The 13,996-nt window shown below is 42.5% G+C and overlaps 1 protein-coding gene across 8 annotated transcripts in view; it reads left to right on the forward strand.

The window, feature by feature from the left end:
* The first annotated feature begins 442 nt into the window (after window positions 1–442).
* Frmpd4 (FERM and PDZ domain containing 4) overlaps window positions 443–13,996 on the forward strand; it is a 642,821-nt gene continuing 629,267 nt past the window's right edge. For 3 of the 8 annotated variants that reach the window (NM_001434013.1, NM_001434010.1, NM_001434011.1), the window contains 1 exon segment: window positions 443–801. Coding sequence is in view for 4 of the 8 variants with exons in the window: in NM_001434010.1 (NP_001420939.1) it covers window positions 770–801 (32 nt within the window). In the remaining 4 variants the exon portion in view is untranslated. 8 annotated transcript variants of the gene reach the window in all.

Below are 13,996 nucleotides of genomic sequence, written 5' to 3' on the forward strand. Positions count from 1 at the left end.
AATTTACATTAAACTACGCCGCATATAAGAAGCTAAAGGAGGGGCTGGGGATTTAGCTCAGTGGTAGAGCGCTTACCTAGGAAGCGCAAGGCCCTGGGTTCGGTCCCCAGCTCCGGAAAAAAGAACCAAAAAAAAAAAAAAAAAAAAAAAAAAAAAAAAAAAGAAGCTAAAGGAAAAATTGCCCTGCCTATTCGAAAGAAAATCTGTAATTTATGCCTGAGTTTTATTTCATCTAGATTGTGCAGATTGTTACTGATTTTATGTTTAATTTGGAGAGAAGTGCCTTAAAAATAACATGGAAGTCCTGGGTCTGAATACTGAAGACTTTAAATATAACAGCAGAAGCAGAAGTCTGGGAAGTTTAAACCTATTTCCTCTTCCTTAATCCCTTGGAGAAAGAGAGACACACACACACACACACACACACACACACACACACACGCACACGCACTGGCTAGCTGGAGCTTCCAAGCCAGAGCCTCCAATCTTTCGCGGGAGGCATTGGCTCTTTGCGGTGGCCCTGTCGCCAGGTGAAAGCTGTCTGCGGTGGGGGTACACACTCTAGTGAAGCCAGCTGACCTTCACCCACTCTAGGGAGAAATTGTGAAGAGTCTGAGAGAAGACTCCTTCAGACTCCCAGAGAAAGAAGAAAAAAGGTGAAGCCCTGAGAGAAGCTTGAGCCTCAAGGAAAGATAGCAGTGAGTTAAGGAACAGGCGTGATTATCCAAGGTAATTATGTAAAAGAGAAGAAAGAGCCTAGGAGTTCTAAATGGCTGCAACTTGGAGTTTACTCTGTCTAAGGTGAGTGTTCAAGGTTTGGTTTGTGCTTCTCCGGCAAGGTTTCTCTCCCCCTACCCTTTCCGGATTTTGCCCACCCTCAATTTGAAAAGGCAGCTTGCTCCGCCCGCCAGACCTTACCAGCAACCCTTCTCTTCCCCGTTATCCTCAGCCCCTCCTAATTAGCACTGCACCCCGCCCCCACCCCAGCTCCTGGGATCCTGAGTTCTCTTTTCCTCTAGTAAGGAGTAGCTGTGTTTATCCCTGCACCCCGCAAATGCATCCTGTGCTTATTTCACCGACGCTGCTGTGGTGCTGCTGTCCAAAGAACACACCTTTCGAGCAAGCCCAACAGCCAGGTCTCGCTCCAGTGGTTCAGGGAAAGCAGAGGGAACTCTTGAGCTCTCCAAACTGAACCCACTCCGCTGGGTATCTTCCTTCCCTTGCCCTGACAAATGATCCCGTCTTGATCGTCCTCGCTCCTTCCCGATCCCGAGTTCTGTTTACAGAAGCCCAGGGCCGCCTGCCGTTACATTGCTCTCCCTATGGTTTTTGGAGGCTGGAGGTAGTGTGTCGCGGTCCTGCAGCACACTAAGGACTGTTGGAGCAGATCTGAAGGATCTGGAGGCTCCGGGAGCGGGTGACAGGAGAGTGCCCCCTCCCCCTGGGCGATTGGGGGTAGGGAGGCGAGAAAGGGACTCGGCTTGGGGAAGGAGGCTGGGAGGCAGCTGCAGTGCTGTGAGGGGTGCGTGCGCGGGTGCCAAGCTTGCCGGCCGCCTCCTGGTTCAGTCTGCGATCTTCGGTGCGTGGGACACTGGGCCCCAAGGACTGGGAAGCAGGAGCAGCGACCCTCACCCTAGCCTCTGGTCCTCAGGGCGCCAGGCGGTCCTCAGAGCCAAAGCTCTCAGGGCGGGGCGCAGGACCCGGGCCGCGCTCCCCGCCCCCGCTCCATTTGCCCAGCCTGGCTCCTTCTCCATTGAGTTTTCCCGAAGCGGGCGCCCATCAATGGTCCTGCTTGGGGATGCACACGCAGCTCACGGCCGGAGGGGGGTAGCAGCCGCCGCCTCCAGGTACTGGCCCTCCTGGGTCTCCGCCACCACCCGCTGCTGCCACTCAAGCCCCAGGCGCACTGAGGTCCTGGCCATGGGGCTGCTGAGGCTGCCTTTCCTGGCGTGAGAAGGGGCAACGGAGCCTCCAGGCTCTGGGGTCCCCAAGCTGCCTACATGGATGTCTTCAGCTTTGTGAAGATTGCAAAGCTCTCCAGGTAGGGACCGCGCGGGTTTTCTTTGCACCTAGGGCTCCTGCAGAAACTTGGTGCTTTATTTTTCTGGGGGCTGGAAAGAGCAAAAGCTTAAAAGAGCATCCAGGCTTAAGGTAGGACCAAAAGCAAAGGACCCGAGGCTGCTGCCTTCAACTTATTTCTCCCTTTCTGATGGGGCTTTACAGCTACAAGCATAGACCGCGCGCGCATACACACACACACACACACACACACACACACACACACACACACACACACCCCAGATATTCAGGACATCTTGTTTTCCCTCACAAAAAAAGCCCCAGTGGCGACTAGGGGTCACACTATATGTTAAAGGCCAAGAGAGGATGGTTGAGATCGATTTTACTAGGGAAAGCCAGAAGTATTTCAAGCTTGGTTACTTGATTTCCAAACAGCAAGGACTCAAAGCCCCCTTTCCCACCCCTAAATTAGACCTCCATGCCCTGGAAAAGTCAGTTTGAAGGTTGACCCGGATGTTTCCAGCAGCGACCCAGATGGCAAAGTCATGGAGGTAGAAGAGAAAGGCTTTCAGCCATTCTTTGAGTAACTGGAAATCTAAAGCTAAAGATTTAGAAATTTGCTAAGTAGCTGTGTTATGATTGAAACTGAAGCCGAATCATCAAAATCAGGACGATTTTTTCCCCCAGCAGTGTTGATGAGAATAGTTAGTAGCATTGCCACTTTGGGGCTACCAAAGTAGTAACTGGTCAGAGTATTCATCTATGCCCTGCCCTGCTGTGCTTCCAAAACCTTCTTTGAACCCAACAAGTCATGTCTTGTGCTTGAGGCAAGACAGAAAGGTGTTGGAAAACGCAGCCTTACTACTTCCTACAAGACTCAGGCAGACCCTGTGCCCTGGAGGTCTAAGGTGAGATAGGCACTTTTTTCTTTCAGTATGGGAAGTATCATGCTCTACTGTCCTTTATTCTATCAGATAAGAGTGAAATGTGTTGATTGCATCAAAAACGGATGAACAATCTCAAAAACCCGAGGCAGAAAAATATGTTGACTTGGTTTGCCCAGTCCTATCAGAGGCACTCACAGCCCTCAGGTTTGGATATTGCCAACAACCGCAGCTCTTTGTTTTCCCTGCCCATCCCCAAATGCCCTCAATCATATAGGTTTAATCTTCACATCAGGCATAGATTACTCTAGGGAAAGGATCCCTATGTAACATACTCTGGGAAGATTGATACTAGGGTGGTAGATAAATGTGTCATAACAGCCACCCAGGAAGGTCCGTGCAGATCATAGGGACAATGTGTGAAGCAGTCAGTGGCTATAGGTGACAGATTATTTGGTTTCTTGCTGATTATTTCAAAGGGCCACGGGTTCACACCACTGTCCTATTAACTTCCTGCATGCTTCTGCCCATGTCTGGAAAAATAAACAGCTAGCAAATAAGAACCGTCTTCAGGAAAGAGCTAAAGGGCCAATTCTGGTATGTTGGGATGCCCTCTGTGATAGATGGAACTGGGACACAGGGAGAGAAAAGTTCAGTGGTATGGACAAAAGTAACAGTGAGAATTTTTGGTGGCCTCCTGCTAAAAGCAGCAGGATTTACGAAACATCCAGAGTCTTCACATAGTCCTTAAACTTTGGATCCCTGGAGAAGTCACTATTGTAAATCAACAAAAAGATATACTGTATCTATTTTGGCTAGTCCGAGGTTTTTTCTTAAAAAACCCAGGCCAAGCTGCTGGTGTGTGTGTGTGTGTGTGTGTGTGTGTGTGTGTGTGTGTGTGTGTGTGTGTGTCTGTGTGTCTGTGTGTGTGACTGTGTGTGTGACTGTGTGTGTGTCTGTGTGTGTGTCTGTGTGTGTCTGTGTCTGTGTCTGTGTAGGAGGGCAGGCAAGGAGTAGAATCTTTTTTTAAAGAAGAGTTGAAAATTCGGTAAGTGAATATAAATGTTATTTTCTGTCCTTATGTCATCCACTAGCATTTTGTACTAAAGGGAGAAAGTGCTTATATTCTGAACCAATGTGCCCACTGAGAAACCTTTCAGCCTACCGGACTTTTCTTTATCCCCAATGTGAGCTCCAGGATGGCACTCAAGGTAGAACAGGGATGGCTTTAGGGGTCGTCTGACTGTTTGCTTCTGCCCTTGAAAGAAGACTTGTGTGTGTATGTTAAACACTGTTAGAAAAATCAAGTATAAAAGTGCTTACACGGCAGGATTTCTCTGATTTCAGGGTGAATAATCTTCCTAAAGGATTTAACTTTGATCAGCTTGGTGGCTTGAATGCTTCAAATTCTCCTGACTTACAGGCAAACACATGTAGCTGCCCTAGGTTTGATTCTGAGCCCTTTCTTTGGTTCTTAGGAACTTCAATTTTGAAATGTTGATTCAGAAAGCATTTGTTGTAACTGTTAAGTGTCTGATTTGTGAGTAAAAACAGTGGTCATTAAAGAGCATTCAAAGACAATATTAACCTATGCTGGAATCAATAAGCCAAGTGCTTTGACTTTCCGAGCCACCTACATTTAACTATTCATAATCTGATTTGGTGCCTTTTTAATCATATAAAAATTCAGACTTTTCTAATTGTCCCTCAAGAACCCAGTGCCATCGTAGCATTGCCACTTAAAATAAATACTGGCAATCTAGATTAGCTAGCAAGTGGTGGTGACCCTTTAAGCCATCTGTGTGAGTTATGACCCTTGATTGGATTCATTGTGTGTGACACTGTGTCATAGTTCTGACTGAAGATGTTTTTCGTATTCTAATTTTCTGATTATTAAACTGCTTGATAGTTTACATGCAGTTTTACATTGCTGTTTCCTTGGTAACAGTTATATATCATTTTTCCCATCCTTGTAGATGAGAGCATTACAGACGATTTCTTTATAACCCAGTAATAGTATAAAAATAGGCATATATTTTTATTGTTACTGCTCTTGCTGTTGACTATTTCATTTGTAAAGCAGATGCACTCTGTCAAATGTTTATAGAAGAACACAGTTCTGTAGAAAAACATATGATTATGCTGCTTCTGCCTGAGGGGTGAGTTGAAACCCCAAATTCATAGGGGTTTTATTAAACTGAGCAATGCATTCATGAATTGAGTGATCAACTTCAATTCTATTCGATGGTAGGGTCCCAAGTATTGATGAGAAGAGTCTTCATTATTCAGAGCAAGCTATATACTACATCTTTAAATTGTTTCTGGCGTTATTTTCTTTTATCAGTATTATTATTTTGGTCTATACCAGTGAATAAAGTCTGTCATAATAAAGTGGCAATTTTGTTACTTATATCTTACTTTGCAAGAGTGAAATGCTTTAATTTGTAGTTTTCTTAGATTTTGATAGAAAACCCACTTAGATACAATAAAACTTTTATTGTTTCCCTTTATAATATCCAGAATTAACCATTCCTCCGGGAAGAAGGGAGGTAAAGAGGAAAGCAAAAGAGTAGAAGACTTCCTGGCTCCCCACCCAAGTAATTCTGGTAACAGTGCTGATAATAGTTTAGCTTTAAGGACGAGCAGTGAAAGACCCCCAAAGACTCTGGATTTGAAATTTATTAAAGATGCTGCTTCCTCATCTTCTGAGTCCTTTCTGGTTCTGCTGACTTCTGTGGCTGTCAGGAGGCGAAATGATGAAGAGTTTCATAACAGAACTAGATTCCTCTTTTAGGAATATTTAACTTTGGTTTCCCTGGGGCTGCTAGCGTGCAGTGCACAAGTCTAGTCACTCAGCTTTAGGGAGAAGGCACATAGCTCTTGTGCTCTGCCATTATCATCTCTCTCTCTCTCTCTCTCTCTCTCTCTCTCTCTCTCTCTCTCTCTCTCTCTCTCTCATAGGCTGTAGTGACGATGAAAGGATGAAAGTTACTTATACTTTAAAGGCATGGCCTGGAAATTCTCACTTTCTGTTCTGGTCATTCTCTCCTAGTCTCCCTCTCCCTTTCCCTCCCCATCTCCCTCTCCTTCTCCCTCCCCCTTGCCCTATCCTTCTCCATCTCCCTCTCTCTTTCCATCTTCCTCTCTCCCTCTCTCTTTCTCCCTCTCCTTCTCTCCCTTTCCCTCTCCTCTCTCCCTCTCTCTTTCCATCTCCCTCTTTCCCTCTCCCTCTCTCTTTCTCCCTCTCCTTCTCTCCCACTCCCTCTCCTTCTCCTTCACACACACACACACACACACACACACACACACACACACACACACACACACACAGTTCATGGTAGCTTAACATTATTAGTGGATAAGAAATTGATTCATATGTTGTGTTTTGTTTTCCTTTTGCTGTGCTAGAGATGGAGTAAAAGACCCTGTGCATGCTCCCACTGAGCAATAATTCTAACCTCTAGAAATGAACATCTTGGAGAAACCATATTGAAAACACTCATTTTGCTCTTAACATTAAAGGACCAAAAAATGAGGCTTTAAAAAAGATTGTTGTAACATACATACAGTCCTGGAATGTATCACCATCACATATCATTAAATGGTGCTGTTGTTGTTGTTATTTGATTGTTTTGTTTTGTTTTTTTTTTCACAGAGACAGATTTGATTTATTTTTTCACATCTTCATCACATACTTTTGCCTTTCCTGTGTGGAGATATAGCAGAAGACATTCCTTTTTTTTTTTTTTAATTCACTTGAGTATTTCTTATTTACATTTCGAGTGTTATTCCCTTTCCCGGTTTCCGGGCAAACATCCCCCTAATCCCTCCCCCCCTTCTTTATGGGTGTTCCCCTCCCAACCCTCCCCCCATTGCCGCCATCCCCCCACCAGTCTAGTTCACTGGGGGTTCAGTCTTAGCAGGACCCAGGGCTTCCCCTTCCACTGGTGCTCTTACTAGGATATTCATTGCTACCTATGAGGTCAGAGTCCAGGGTCAGTCCATGTATAGTCTTTAGTTAGTGGCTTAGTCCCTGGAAGCTCTGGTTGGTTGGCATTGTTGTTCATAAGGGGTCTCGAGCTCCTTCAAGCTCTTCGAGTTCTTTCTCTGATTTCTTCAACGGGGGTCCCATTCTCAGTTCAGTGGTTTGCTGCTGGCATTCGCCTCTGTATTTGCTGTATTCTGGCTGTGTCTCTCAGGAGCGATCTACATCCGGCTCCTGTCGGCCTGCACTTCTTTGCTTCATCCATCTTGATTGTTTGTTTCTTTCTGTAACAGGGTTTCACTGTGTAACTCAGACTAACCTGGAACTCTTTATGTAGACTATGCTAGTCTGGAACTCACAGAGATCTAGCTGCTTTTGCCTCTCAACTTCTGAGATGAAAGGCATATGCCACATTCTTTGCTACTTTCTTTTTGTTTTTATTGAAGGCAGGGCACTTATAGTTAAAGCTGTCCTCAAACTCATTATGTAGTTGAGGATGACATTGGAACTTCAGATGCTTTCCTCTTCTCAGTGTTGAGATTACTGTGATAAGATGATTCATGTTGCACTAGGGACCAAACTAAGGAATCCATGCACACATACATCTACTCTACCAACTGAGCTCCATGTCCAGCCCCACAAGATGATTTTGAACCTCATCATACTGAATTGACAATGATGAGGTTAAACCAGCAGGTTAGAAAACTGATTTAAATGCCAAGTCTAGCTTGCTGTTAGGACACAGTGTGTGAGCTAAGAACGAATTTGTTATTTTTAAATGGTTTAACAAAAGAAAAGAAAAATATGAAATTAAAATTCTGGTGTCTATAAATAAAGTTTTATTGGAACACAGCCATGCCCATTCATTTTATATCGTCTATGCCTAAATTTGCTGTACAACAGCAAAGTTGAAAACATGCCATAGAAACACTGTCTCCCAAAGCTTCAAATGCTTACTGTCTCTTACAGACAAGTTTTCTTCTTTCATTCATTTTTCTTTTCTCTTTTAAAATTTGTCTTACTTGTTTTTTCAGAATTTTATACAATTATTTTTATTATATTTACCATTTCACCCAACTCCTCTAAGGAAAAGGGGAAGTACCCTTTTCCTGCCCACCCAACTTTGTGTCTTTTTTTTAACCCATCAAATCTGCCCATGTATTCATGGATATGTTGCCTCCTACTACAGCATTCTTGACCTACCAAAGACAACACTCTTTTTTTATTATTATTATTAACTTGAGTATTTCTTGTATACATTTCCCTTTCCCGGTTTCCGGGCAAACATCCCCCTCCCCCCTCCCCTTCTTTATGGGTGTTCCCCTCCCCATCCCCCCCATTGCCGCCCTCCCCCCAACAATCTAGTTCAATGGGGGTTCAGTCTTAGCAGGACCCAGGGCTTCCCCTTCCACTGGTGCTCTTACTAAGCTATTCATTGCTACCTATCAGGTTGGAGCCCAGGGTCAGTCCATGTATAGTCTTTGGGTAGTGGCTTAGTCCCTGGAAGCTCTGGTTGGTTGGCATTGTTGTTCATAAGGGGTCTCAAGCCCCTTCAGCTCTTTCAGTCCTTTCTCTGACTCCTTCAACAGGGATCCGGTTCTCAGTTCAGTGGCTTGCTGCTGGCATTCGCCTATGTAGTTGCCATGTTCTGGTTGTGTCTCTCAGGAGAGATCTACACTCCTGTCAGTCTGCACTTCTTTGCTTCATCCATCTTATCTAATTGGGTGACTGTATATGTATGGGCCACATGTGGGGCAGGCTCTGAATGGGTGTTCCTTCTGTGTCTGTTTTAATCTTTGCCTCTCTATTCCCTGGCAAGGGTATTCTTGTTCCCCTTTTAAGGAAGGAGTGAAGCATTCAAATTTTGATCATCCGTCTTGAGTTTCATTTGTTCTAGGCATCTAGGGTAATTCAAGCATTTGGGCTAATAGCCACTTATCAATGAGTGCATACAATGTGTGTTTTTCTGTGATTGGGTTACCTCACTCAGGATGATATTTTCCAGTTCCAACCATTTGCCTACGAATTTCATAAAGTCATTGTTTTTGATAGCTGAGTAATATTCCATTGTGTAGATGTACCACAACACTGTTTAAAAAAAAACCTGACTTTTCTATTGTCAACAACTACATATAGCTCCTGGGCTAGGATGTTTACCTGTCTCCTCTATGCTGAGACCTTTTCTGACATGAGGGTACTTGGGACTTGTATATGTTGTCACAATATGTACATTATACACAATATGTATGTTATGTGAAAATGCACTATATGTATAGCTACCCTGTTGTGTCTGGAAAACATTGTTTCCTTGTAGTCATCTCTGGTTCTGGAAGTGATTTGTCTCCTCTTCCACAATGATCGTTGAGCTGTGAGGAAGGTCTTTATAGTATAGATGTCTCATTTAGGACTTTATTCCCTGTGCTTTGGTCAGTTGTGGGCTTTGTGTTGATCACCATCTAATTTCTTCTATTTTTTTCTGATTTGTACATAACTATTTACAAAATGGCCACCAACAGTGTGCACCCAACAACCCACAATGCACTCTGCATTTACATACACCAGAATTCCAAATATCACACACTTGCCAGAGCTATCTATCTGTAGCTGGCAAAATCACACCCCTGATAAATTAGAAGCCAAATCATAGTCAGCCATTGTGGGCCATCTGATGCGGCCTCATATCCCACACCCAGAATTAAAGTGAAAACATTAATTTATAATATTTACATGTGTGTACGTTTTTAAGAAACGAAAATGCCAAAATCGTCACTATGTACAGTCAGTAAACCCCAGCTCTTGCAGCTTTTTCTGCTTTTCGTTCTTTGTCACTGTTTGGACATATGTAGGCACATGTGCTCACATGCCAGATAAAATATTAAGTACTCAAATTAATAACATATTCAAAATTAATCGAAAAATTTATTTTTATTAAAATTTAAGATACTCCCTACTTTAGCTGTTTGAACCTGATCCTCATAAGTGCCTGGGAACAAAGAGGTTGTGCCTGGGAACATTAATCATGCAGGTCCTTTGGCTACTCAATTTGCTTGTTTTCTTTGTACTAGAGAATTACAGAGTGTTGCTGGCCTTTCAGAGGCTATTAAACTTACACTTCAACTTGGATGAAAGTGAGTGGCAATAATACTGGGAAAACTTCCCCTAACATGTGCCAGTGAACTGGTGATGGACTGAACCTGAACAGGAGAGTGCTAGGATTTCCTTACAGTACACTTGAGCCATCCGATCCTAATGGCAACTGACCTCCATTAATCTGTTTCCACAGGAAACACTAGATAAGTGGATTTTGTTGTAGGCAGAGGAATCCAGGTAAGCTGGATCAGCCTGGATTGAGTTGAACTTTACTTTTGGAGAATTTCAGAGAGAGGGGGCGGGGAGAGAGAGAGAGAGAGAAAACCTTAAAATTAAAACCATTTTTATATCACTTAGTGTGGCTCCCTTCTTTAGCAATTGGGGTCATTATGCACTTAGGCTCTGTGAGTTATCTTCAAGAAATCTAAGCCTTGGTTTTAGATAACAAAGTTAACATTTCCATCTTTTTTTCCTAGCAAAGATAAAAGAAGGATTTCCTACCAGAGCTGTTACACTTTCACCTAGGGTCTACATATTTGGCATGTGGTAAATACTCTGTACTAAAATAATGAATGAATTTATATATAATCTATTCTAATTTAAGTTGCAAATCAATGGTCATATATGTTTAGCTGAACAAAGACCACAACTGGTGTTTCTTGAATGCAAATAAGTGCAAATATTGAAGTGTTAAAAATAAATATCCTGAGGCCTGAGAGAATGCTCAATGGTTAAGAATAGTGGATGTTCTTCCAGAGTACCTGGGTTCAATTCCTGACGTGGTTGCTCACAATCAGTATCATGGGACCCAACAGACTCTTCTGGCATCTTCAGGCACAAGGCATGCATGTGGTGGACAGGCATGTACACAAACAAAATATTTACATATAAAAATAAGTAAGTAAATCTCTACGATAAAATAAATGGCTTAGGTCTTAGAGAGCAAATTTTCATTTCTATTTAGAAACATGAAGCCTATTTTTCTCCAGTGTGATTGATGACTAAAATGTCATCAACTGAGACCTGGGAAAAGCTGTTGTCATCTCAATAAGCAAAGTTATAATTGCAGCGAAACAAATTTTTATAGGTGTCTGTTGTAAGAAGTCACTGATGAGTGATGGGAAAAATAATTTCTATGAAAGAAACATTTTTAAAGTTTGAAGAAGGAAATTATAGTGACCATTTATTAAAGAATTGTGTTGTATATGAGATCTTCATAGTAGAAAATATAACATGCTAGATATGCTCCAAATTAGTGTTGAAAATTGCCTACTGAATGTAAAAATACTCACAGTTTAATGTTCAAGGACATTTTTGTGAACATACAGCTAAGTTGATTCAAAGTATTTCTGCCTGTTTTACCTTGGGTCAAATGTGTAACCATCTGGTTTCCCAAGACCTCTTGGAATGGAATGCTTTTCTCTTTTGCACTGTATGGTTCACTCTACCACTCTTGACCCTGGTACAGTAGCAATTAGTGTTGAGTTCCTTCTGGGATTAGTTTGTCCCAAGCCAGTCACTTATGTAAATGAATTGTGGCTCAGGGTAATGCTTTCATCTCTAGTACAGGGCCCAAGTTGACAAACAAAAGACCACTTAATTTGTTTACCAGGACTTTTTTGGTACTTATTATCTTTTGACTACCAGTTTTACTGAGTCACAGCTTGGCCACCTGACTTTTCCACAAGTATGATTTTTTAATGTTCTTTCTCTGCCCAGTGTGTCAGTTCCCTTTAGAGATAGAGCCATGTATTTGATGTTAACGTATTTGACTAAGGAGAAGGAACATCAATATCTTCCGTAGGATCAGTCTTACAGGACTCTTCTCTACTAGTCCTTAGCTCTTAATTCTGTGAAGTGATGGGGTATGGAAACTCTACTCATATAGTCATTGAGGGAACCTGGAAGATACAAACCTTCTAATTCTCAGTATACAGTCCTGTATAGGACTATCAAGTCCTTGGGGGAGAGATATGTATGACAAGGTAGGAGGATTTTAAGGGTTATAGTTTGTATTAAATTCCTTTATCTGCCTACTCATTTTCAAGTGTCCAGAGGTCTAGCATATATAATTTTGTGGGAAGCTGTGGAATTTACTTTAGTTGTACACTCTGTCATTTCTAGACATTCTGGTCCTTGATTTTTTTTTTCATAACATTTTTTGAAAAGGGATCTCAACTATCCAAGATTCACTATACAGAGCAGAAGATGACACTGAATTTCTATTGCTCCTGCCTAGACTGTGTGAGTGCTGGAATTACGGCCATGAGTCCCTTTGCCTGGCTTATGCAGTTCTAGAGCTGGAACCCAGGGCTTCATGCATTCCAGGCATGCACTCTATCAACTGAGTAAGCTATATCACTAGTCTCCTCATAACACTAACTCAATGTGTGGAGTATTGCATTGTTTTTCTAATCCTTTTTTATTCATTTTGATAGGAACATACTATATAACCTTCACTGGCTCAAACTACAGAGATCTACCTATTTCTATCTCCTGAGTTCTGGGATTAAAGTTTTGGGCCATCGCACTTGACTCTTCTTTATTCTTAAACATCTCCTGAATTCAAGCCTTTCTATGTGGCACTGAAGTTTCTCTAAGTTTCACTAAGCAGTACATTTACTGATCCATTGGACTGGGTTTGGTCCAGTTCTTTCTTTGGTCAAATGGAACTTGGATAGGGACCACAGAATGTCCATTTTAGTAGAAGTAGAATGTCCATTTTAGTTTCTTTTAAAATGTTTATTATTAAAAATATTTATTTTTTTGATGATGATGATGATGATGATGATGGTGGTGGTGGTGGTGGTGGTGTGTGTGTGTGTGTGTGTGTGTCTGTGCGTGCGCGCGCGCACGCACGCGTGTGCATGACTGAATGTATATGGAGGTTGTACTAGCTGGTTTTGTGTGTCAACTTGAAATTTTAGTATGTAAAGACTGTGGGACATTAAAGTTATGTAGATCTTGGGGATGAATAAGAAAGTAAGGGTTGAGGCTTAATAGTGATGTGTTTGTGTGTCAAGTTGACAAAGGGGTCAATTAGACTGGCTGGTTTTACGTGTCAACTTGACACCAGCCAGAATTATCACAGAGAAAGGAGCTTCCCTTGAGGAAATGCCTCCATGAGATCTAGCTGTAAGGCATTTTCTCAATTAGTGATCAAGTGTAGAGGACCTATTTTGGGTGGTGCCATCCCTGGGTTGGTAGTCTTGGGTTCTATAAGAAAGCAAACTGAGCAAGTTAGAGGAAGCAAGCCAGTAAGTAACATCCCTCCATGGCCTCTGCATCAACTCCTGCTTCCTGACCTGCGTGAGTCCTGACTTACTTTGGTAATGAACTTTTGTTTTCTCATGGACTTCCTTTTGTGCAGAAATAGAAACCCTGACTAACACAGAGGTCATAGGACAATTTTGTGGCTTTTATTCTCTCCTTTCACCTTTATATCAGTTCTGGGCATTAAACTCAGGTCACCATGAGTTGTGGTTTGAATAAGAATGGCTGCTCTGGGCTCATCTATTCAAATAGTTGGTCTTTAGTTGGGGAAACTATTTGCTAGGATCAGGAGATGTGGTCATGTTGGAAGGGGTGTTTTACTAGATGTAGGGGTTTGAAGTTTCAAAGTCCCATTTTCCCCTAGTAGCTCTCCCTGCCTCTTATTTGCAGATAAGGATGTAAGCTCACTGATACTGCTCCAATGCTAGTCTGCCTGCCTGCTGCCATGTTCCTGATCATGCTATTTATAGATTCACCCTCTGATCAGTAAACCTCCAATTGAATGTATTTTTTCATAAGTTGGCTTGTTCCTGGTGTTTCTTCCAAGAAATAGAAAAGTAACCAAGACACTGTGGTTTCATGGCAAGTACTTTACACACTGACCCTTTGCCAGGCCCGTTGACTGTTTATTGCTTGTAATAGGAAGAACTTCTTGACTTGGTTTGACCTGTTCGTCCCAGAAGACAGACTCCTATTTAACAGTACTATCTGGCAAATCTGGAGGCATGAGAACAAATGGTTCTTT

Source organism: Rattus norvegicus, chromosome X (assembly GCF_021556685.1).
Source record: "Rattus norvegicus strain SHRSP/BbbUtx chromosome X, alternate assembly SHRSP_T2T, whole genome shotgun sequence".
NCBI classification, from domain to species: Eukaryota; Metazoa; Chordata; class Mammalia; order Rodentia; family Muridae; genus Rattus; species Rattus norvegicus.